Genomic DNA, 8,371 nt, shown 5'->3' on the forward strand with positions numbered 1-8,371 from the left:
GTTCCAAATTGAGTCTTGTTCAACTTGGTTTGAGGAATGGGCGTGATATTTAAAAATATATGAGACAGAGTTAGGTGTGGTGGTTCATGGACTCACAGCACTTGGGGGCTGAGGCAAAAGGTTTGAGAGGGAGTTCAAGGTCAGCCTGGGCTACACAAGGAAATCCTTTCTCAAAAAAGAAAGGTGAGACAAAGACTGAACATTTTTCATAAAACAGATAATCATCCCTGGTATATTCTGACGGTCTATCTTTAATTATGATATTTAAATAGAATCGATACTTGTATTACTATAGTGATGTTGTTGTACTGATCTGGGTTTTGCTTTGTGATATAAAGATTTCTGGAAGCTGGTTTTGCATTTAGGCAGCACATTCAGTGCCTCATACGTTTTTCCTTTATTGTTTCATTGGTTAATCCTATTGGTAGGAATAAAAAAAAGTTAGACCTCAAATTCGATTCAGTAATATGGGTATCAAAAAGAACAGAGGGGGTTGCTGGAGAGATTACTCAGCAGTTAACAACAGTTGCTGTTCTTCCAGAGGACCTAGGTTCGATTCCTAGCACCCATATGGTGGCTAACAACTGTCTGTAATTCCAGTTACAGGGGATCCAACATCTTCTTCTGGTCTCTGCGGGCATTGCACGAACGTGGTACACTTACATCCAAGCAGGCAAAACACTCATAAACATAAAACAAATAAAGCCTTTTTTTTTTCTTAAGAACACAGAGAGAAACCAGGCATGGTGGTGCACACCTTAAATCCTAGCACTGGGGAGGCAGAAACAGGTGGAGATCTCTGGGAGATTGAGGCCAGCCTGATCTATATAGCAAGTTCCAGGCTAACTCAGGATACAGGTCTCAAAACACTGAGAGAGAGAGAGAGAGAGAGAGAGAGAGAGAGAGAGAGAGAGAGACTGACTGAGTTGGCTCATGCCTATAATCCCAGCACTTCAGAGGACTGTTATGAGTTTGAAGTCAACCTGCAACAGAGTGAGTACCAGGTCAGCCTGTATAAAATAAGACTTGTCTAAAAAACAAACCCAAAACAAAAAACTGGATGTGATGGTACATGCCTTTAATCTTAGCACTCAGGAGGCAGAGGTGGTGAATCTCTGTGAGTTCCAGGCAAGCCTGGTCTACATAGTGAGTTCCTGGCAAGCCAGAACCCCATAGTGACACCCTGTCTCAAGAAAAACAAACAGATCCAAAACAGTAACAAAAACCAGAGAAGCAGTAGCCTTTTCCCACATATTTCTCTTCCAGTCTATTCTATCCTCTGCCTGGTCACAGGCTTTCCCCTAACCTGTGATTTCCTAACTCTACCCCTGAGGGAACACTGCAGATGATCCCTACTCTGAAGGTGGGGAGAATTTTTAGTTTTGTGCTTGAGACAGGGTCTCATTATGTAACCCATGCTGACTTCAAACTCATGATCCTCCTGCCTCAGCCTCCTGCGTGCTGAAATTACTGGTGCAAGTTTTCTTAGAGAAAGGAAACATTCTAAGAACAGTAAGTTAAGTTATAAGTCAGAAATCAGCAGCTCAGATGCTGCAGGTTGATTGGTTTGGGAAAGGAGTGGCACCAAATTACCCTTAAAAATGGGTTTTATTAGGAGTGCATGTGGGATGTGTGATTGGGCCTCGAAAAGCATGTGGTTTAGTCTGGCATGGTCTATGTTGTCTCCTGGCACTGCACAGAGCCAGGTACTAGATAGTACCAGAAACAACTTGCAGTTGCAAGGGAGAGGGACTGCATGCTACAGCACAGCAGGGCTTCTTATCTCAGACAGACAGTGAGCTGCCGGGGGTGCGGGGCTGGGGGTCAGGTGGCAGGGGTGGCCTAATTTCTGGGAGAGAGGGAAGGGCAGCTAGAGGGTCTGTGATCTAACAGTAGTGTCCCTACCCTTCCAAGGCAAAGTGCTGTTTGATCTGTTTCTGTCATCATTGCTCAGTGTGGAATGTCTTAGATTGCCCTGCCACAGCTGTAGGAAGAGACCACATAGGGCCTAGGGTGTCTCCAGCATCAGGGCTCAGGTGCAGAGGGGCCCTGGGAATACATACCTCTAAGGAAGCACTCTCTAGGGGGATATCCTTACCATGGGTAGACACCAAGGGGGAGGCAAGATGGGGTTTCCCATTCTTAGGGGGCTTTTCTTTACTCAGTGGGGGAGCCCCCTCACCTCCCTCTCCTCTTAGTCCCCTGAAAGCCCAATGTTATCCCCTGTCAACTGCCTTTGGCTTGTAGAGGTGCAATCCTTTTGAGTAGTCTCCACCTCTTGGTCATCAGTGGGCAAACCACACTAGTGGGGCAGCTGAGTCACCAGCACATGATGGTGGGCAGGAGGGGAGGGGCTGCCCCTCCACTGGGTGATGAGGTCATTTTCAGACCCCAGTACCTTCTTTCTACAATTGTGGCTTTCCCCCACTTCTTGTCTTTAAGAATTGTGTATCTGTGTTGGAGGAAGGATATTTCTGTTTGCAAACCTATCAGGATTGAAGGTTCATGTGTCTTCTACATGAGGGTATCTAATGTGTCCCTGGGTGTGGTGATGTGAGGAGTTAGAAAGCTCAGAAATGGAAATATTTAACGTTCAGAGGAGTAGAGGAACACAGCTTGCCATTTGCATTTTCCCTTTCGCTCTGACTCATCTTCCCCTATCCCCACCCCATTGCCCCCACCAGCAGCCTAACCCACCGGCACACCCTGTCTGATCTAGGAAGGGTTGACACCTGCCTGAGCTAGCCCAAGCTAGAATGAGAGGGAAGGCATCTTAGGTCTGCTGGGAGACAGTAGGAAGCCGGCCTGAACATTTTGGAGTCCTGGAGCCAAACAGAAAGGGGACCTTAGAGCCAGGAATTTGGGTCTAGAGGGTTACCAGGATCTAGGGGAAACCTATGGAGAACCAGACTGCATCTTGTCACTAGAGCAACCTATTAATGCCCGACTTGCTTATCTTCTAATTATTTATTGCATATATATGGCAGGCCAGGCACAATCCACATTTTGTTAAATGAATGAAAAATGTGCTGTAGGGTCAGATTGCAAGAACAGTAAAAGATAAAAGAAAAAGGATAAAGAAATGAGACTTGAAGGCTTTATTCCATCCTCAATTTAAGAGTGCTGAAGCTGAGTGTGGTGGCATTGGCTGAGGAAGGTTAATGGATATTTTGAGGCCATCCTGGGCTACCCAGGGAGACAATGTCTGAAAAAAGGAAGAAAGAAAAAAAAAAGTGCTGAACTGTGAAAAGAGGGGGAAACCTCCAGGGACCTTGACCCTATCCTGGGCTACCCAGGGAGACAATGTCTGAAAAAAGGAAGAAAGAAAAAAAAAAAGTGCTGAACTGTGAAAAGAGGGGGAAACCTCCAGGGACCTTGACCCTTTGCACAGAAAGTGAGAGAGAACCTGGGTCTTAATTTCAGAGAAATGTCATTTGTCATCAGCCCAGGAAAAGGAGACGTTCTCTCCAAAGACCACCACAGGCTTCCTGGGGTTGCCCCCTTTAGTGTTTGCTGGGAAGATCTGAGTCACACACACATACACACACACAGTCCTTGCTGTGGCCCAGATGACAAGGGTCAGCCTCATAAAGGAGGCACACTTAATATCACATTTCTGTCCTCTTATACTTCTGCAGCATTAGAAACAGTTCCAGCTACTCCCCCTGTACAGTCACCTCTGAGAAACAGAACTCAGACCATTTGAATGTGCTGTACCTAAAAACCACTTTCACATGCGTGCCCACTTCATCTTTAGCCCCCCTCCCAAACCAGATTATTGCTATTTGATGAATGAAGTGACTGGGGCTCAGAGATGGCTTGGCCAAGGTGACTCAATAGGGCAGAGATGAGACTCAGAACTCTGGTTATTCCAAAGTCTTTGTTACCACAGATTCACTTCTTCAACTAGAGGAGTTCATAAATGAAGCAGAGACAGGGTGAGGAAGCGGTCTGGGTTCTTAAAGTAGAGGGGCAGTCTCCCCTGTAGGCCTTGAGCAGAGCCAGGGGTATATAGCCACACCCCCTTGGGGGACTGTGGCAGACTGATACTTGGGACATCCAATGGAGGACTGAAGTCAGGGGCGGGGCTAGCTTGAGGGGGCAGCAGGAGCCCAACAGCACTATAGAGCATGCGGTGCCAGGAGGCAGCTCGAGGTGAGTGACTGCCTCCCCCCAGCTGAGGCTTTCTTCCTTTATTCCCCTCTTTCTGTCCATTCTTACCAACCTGTATCTGTCACCCCCAAAGTGGTCAAGTAATAATTCTCCCTCCTTAAGGTGTCCTTACTTAGGGAAGGTCTGCACTGGGGACTAGGCCTGAAAGGTGCCAAGACACTTGGCTATTTCTCTCTATATACTGGTCCCCAGTTTTCTGGGGAGCCTATGTGGTGGTTGTCAGCTCTTAATAGGCTTCACTTTTCGGCTTATGGAAAACAAAATCAAACCACCTCTTTATTCTCATTTTGAGAGCACAAAGCCTCCCCTTCTCCAGTCTCTGTTTCCTTTTTCCTGTGTCCTCAGGCGTCAAAGCCTTCTCTAAAACTCCTCTCTTGGACTTTTGCTTTCTCCACTCATTGGATGGGAATCTTTGGTCTCTTCCAGTTTCTTCTCTGAGGAGGTGTTCTAGAAGCTTCAGTTTCAAAGAGATGATGGAGTGATGCCCTAGAGTCTGCTCTCCTGCCGTGACCTGGCCTGTTGTCTGCCCGGGCTCCACGTTGGGGGAGGACCCACTAGCTTCTTTTTAAGCCCTCCCATGAAGCTTGCTCCATTCTTAAATACCAGGTTTTGTGTGGAATGAGGAAAGCCCAGCCTGCTCAGAGGTCTTTCTCTGCCAAAGGACCTGGAGAAGCAGAACCATCCTTTAAGACCCAGGTCACTGCCTAGACTGTCTTAAACCCACTCCTTGAGACTTTGTTAAACCGCCTGGCTCTTGCTCTAAGTCCTGAATTTCACCAAATTTGCCTTGTCTCACTACCACACCCTACAGCTGGCTCTTGGGTTAGTTTATTTGCTTCATTCAGGATCGACAGCTCCAGTCTAGACCCGGCAACCCACTCTTTCTCCCACTCTCTCCAGGCTGGAGAATATGTGGTTTCTTCCTCCCCATTGTGCCATGAACCCTCGACCTTGGCCTTTTGCTCAGAGCCTCTGAAACTGGTAGCCTGGCAAGGAGCAATGCCCCTGACTCCCACAAGACTAATCAGCCCCTATGGCTCTGATCGCTTGGTACAGTTAGCAGCCAGGCTCCGGCCAGCACTGTGTGATACTCTGATCACTGTAGGGGGCCAAGAGTTCCCTGCCCACAGTCTGGTGCTAGCTGGTGCCAGCCAGCAGCTGGGCTGCAGGGGCCGGTGGGCTCTGGTAGAAGGCATAAGCCCTTCTACCTTTGCCCAGCTTCTGACCTTTGTGTATGGAGAATGTGTAGAGCTGCAGCCTGAGGAACTGGGGACCCTAGAAGAGGCTGCCAGAGTCTTGGGGGTGCAGGCCCTGGAAGAGGCATGCCGGAGGGCTCGAAGGGACAAGGATGACGCTGAGCTGCACTCAATTCTAAAGAAGCATCAAGAGCTAGAAAAACCTATGAGGGGTTCTGAGAGAGGACTGGGGAGCCTTGGAGAGAAGATGCCCAAGAAGGACTTCAGAACTAGTGGGAGGGAACAGGAGAGGCTACATGAAGAGAGTCCTGGGATTACAGGGGTAAGGAGGAAGATGAGGTTAGAGGAGAAACTCAGCCCAGCTCCTGTTGACCTCAAGAGAGCAGAAGGGAAGCAAGGAGAGGTCATACAAGGTATAGAGAGCCCCAAGGGCTCTGAGGAAAGTCTGTGGAGGTTCCCTGGTCCCCTCCCCACAGCAGGTTACCTCCAAACTAGCCTCATTCCCAGGCCCTGGTGGGCTGAGGCCCCTTGGATGGGGGAAGGCCAACCTGCCCTGTGGAGCATCCTGTTGTGGCCGCCCAGATATGGCACCCCCTTCTCCCACAGCACCCCCATCACTGCAGCCTGGGAGGTCTGGCCTCAGGACCAGAGGTGAGTGAAGGACCTAGCAGACTGCCATTGGGAGGGAGTGGTCCAGGACAGGCAGCAGTGATGGGTGAAAGGGCGCAGCATCTCTTATCTCTAGGGTACACTTCCTGAGCTGGGGGTGAGAGACGATGTTTCCACCACAGGGAGGCCAGTGTTGGTCAGGTTCTCAGGCTTTGCCAAGGCTGTAATTCTTCCCCACCCTACTCCCAGGATCCCACTGGCCTTCAACCACCCCAAAGGGCTCTGGAGTCAGAACCAGTTGGCCTCCTCCAGCCCTACCCCAGGTAAGCCCCTCATTGTTTCTCAGCTTCTGCCCAGGGCATGGGTTCCAGGAGGCCAGCCCTTGAGCAGGGCCCCTACCTCACTCGGCTCCCTCCAGGATCCCTCCCCCAGGGTCCTTCACAACTCAGCCAGTGGGAGACAGAAGAGCCTGGGCAAGGGCACGCAGATAAGTAGGGCCAGCAGTACTCAGCCTCACGGAGGTTCCTAATTTCTTGCCCGGATGTTGTAGTTATTCGGCCTTGGGATTCGGGGCAAGCCTTTTTTTTTTTTTTTTTTCTTTTCACTTCTCCGTCCACACAGGCGCCCTGGCAACCTGTGTGAGTCAAGAGGGTACACCCGGCCGCCCATCTCGCCAGCTCTCTCCCTTTCCCCCTCCTGCTCGCTCTCGGCCCTATTCTTGCTCTGTCTGTGGAAAGAGGTTTTCACTCAAGCATCAGATGGAGACGCATTACCGAGTCCACACAGGTACAGGCGCCCTGCCCAGTGGGAAGTTGTCTTCTCAACTCCGCTCTCCCCGCCCCTCCCTCTCCCCCTTCGCTCGACTTAACCCTAGCTTGGCCAACCATCGCCCACTTCTCTGGCCCGTTAGGAGAGAAGCCCTTCTCCTGTGGCCTCTGTCCTCAGCGCTCCCGGGACTTCTCCGCCATGACCAAGCACCTGAGGACGCACGGGGCCGCTCCCTACCGCTGCCCTCTGTGCCGGGCAGGCTGCCCCAGCCTGGCCTCCATGCAGGCGCACATGCGCGGCCACTCGCCCAGCCAGCTGCCGCCCGGATGGACCATACGCTCCACCTTCCTCTACTCTTCCTCGAGGCCCACGAGAGCCTCGACCTCTCCCGGGAGTCCCACCTCCTCCTCCACCACCTGACCGGGTGTTGATAGCTCCTCTGCCTTGTCAAAAGTCCAGTCAAATGATGTAGGGCAAGCGGGCTCGGTCCCTGAGCCAGCCGCGCCGCCGCTCGGGGGGCCTGGCGAACTGGACTGCAGGAGGCTGAAGAACAGGCGCCAAGAGCCCTTCCCTCTCCGGATGATCGAGGGCTGCAGAAGTAAGAACACTCAAGTTTGAAGTCTGTGCGACTTAAGACTAACTGGGGACTATTCAACTGCATCACCATAATAAAGAGTTTTCTGTGCTATAAGGATGAGAAAGCCGTCTAGACTTCACTCGATCGCGCTGAGGGGTCCCCCATCCTGCCCCTGGTCCTGTAGCGGCCCCTGGTGGCCATTCACTCTCTAACCAGAGGGCCGGACACTTCATTTCCAGGAATTCCCTGTATTCCCCGGAGGCAGCCGGCTGCAAAGGCTCGGTGTCCGGGCGAACTTCATCACCCACAGGGAGGATGGGGCCCCAAGACACCAGTCCCTCCCGGAGCAATCTCCTCGCGGGGACTCTAGTTTGCATGCGCCCAGCCCAGGCTGGAGAGGAGCGCAGGCTCGGATCCTGGTTTCGGCTGCTGCCTCCTCTTCCCGAGCACAAGGGTAGCGAGACTAGCTCTCTCGCATCTCCCTTCTGCGCCGTGCAGTGCTGCTACCGGGTTGCACCTGGAACCGCGACTAACCAAGCGACGCCGTGCGTTCTCTCCAGCCCACGCCTCTCACACTCCCTAACTTCGTTTGCCGGTGTCGCTCGGGTTCCCAGGGTCGGAAGACCGCGGTACTCTGGGAATGGTAGTCCAGGCTGGCCGCCGCTGGTTCGGACTAGAACAATGGGAGGAGTCTGAGTCGAGGACCACACCTCCCCGAGACCAGGAACTGGCTTTCCGGGTGCTTGTTGCGGACCTCGTAGTCCCAGTTCTCGCGCCCTAGTTGTGGGCGGAAGGAACCGGGCGTCTGGACTACATTTCCCAGGGAACCTTGCGCCTTCCCTGTCCGGCCGAGACGCAGGGTCTGCACTTCAGGTGCGGTCTGAGGGTGACGGCCGACGGGCCTCGGACTCCTGCTCCCGTGGTGCCCCGCGCGTGGCCGGCCCACCGCCAGCTGCCGCCCGCCCCGCGGCGGCGCTGTTTGTTGTCGTGAGCCGCAGCCGCCCCGCTTCGCCCCTCCTCTCCTCCCCTCCCCCCCGGCCCTGCGCAC

At 52.4% G+C, this 8,371-nt stretch overlaps 2 protein-coding genes across 2 annotated transcripts in view; both read left to right on the forward strand.

The window, feature by feature from the left end:
- Nucleotides 1–3,355: 3,355 nt before the first annotated feature.
- Zbtb32 (zinc finger and BTB domain containing 32) lies at nucleotides 3,356–8,322 on the forward strand. The gene is made up of 5 exons (XM_008828077.3): nucleotides 3,356–6,020; nucleotides 6,228–6,301; nucleotides 6,397–6,457; nucleotides 6,592–6,764; nucleotides 6,889–8,322. Exons 1-5 carry the CDS (start codon nucleotides 5,173–5,175, stop codon nucleotides 7,164–7,166), a joined length of 1,434 nt encoding a protein of 477 aa, XP_008826299.1. The 5' UTR covers nucleotides 3,356–5,172; the 3' UTR covers nucleotides 7,167–8,322.
- The window catches only part of Kmt2b (lysine methyltransferase 2B), a 21,438-nt gene continuing 20,705 nt past the window's right edge, over nucleotides 7,639–8,371 (forward strand). Inside the window, exons 1-2 of the mRNA XM_008828078.1 lie at nucleotides 7,639–7,868; nucleotides 8,085–8,310. Of these exons, the coding sequence (XP_008826300.1) occupies nucleotides 7,639–7,868; nucleotides 8,085–8,310 (456 nt within the window). The remainder of the gene's footprint in view (nucleotides 7,869–8,084; nucleotides 8,311–8,371) is intronic.

This window comes from Nannospalax galili, unplaced genomic scaffold (genome assembly GCF_000622305.1).
Source record: "Nannospalax galili isolate Female #2095 unplaced genomic scaffold, S.galili_v1.0 scaffold833, whole genome shotgun sequence".
Classification (NCBI taxonomy): Eukaryota; Metazoa; Chordata; class Mammalia; order Rodentia; family Spalacidae; genus Nannospalax; species Nannospalax galili.

Excerpts from the sequence above, each read along its gene's own strand:
- Zbtb32 (XM_008828077.3), top strand. The coding sequence starts at position 5,173 with ATGCCCCTGACTCCCACAAGACTAATCAGCCCCTATGGCTCTGATCGC. Across the intron at positions 6,021-6,227 it reads GTCTGGCCTCAGGACCAGAG|GATCCCACTGGCCTTCAACC; the intron begins GTGAGTGAAGGA and ends CCCTACTCCCAG. Across the intron at positions 6,302-6,396 it reads CTCCTCCAGCCCTACCCCAG|GATCCCTCCCCCAGGGTCCT; the intron begins GTAAGCCCCTCA and ends GGCTCCCTCCAG.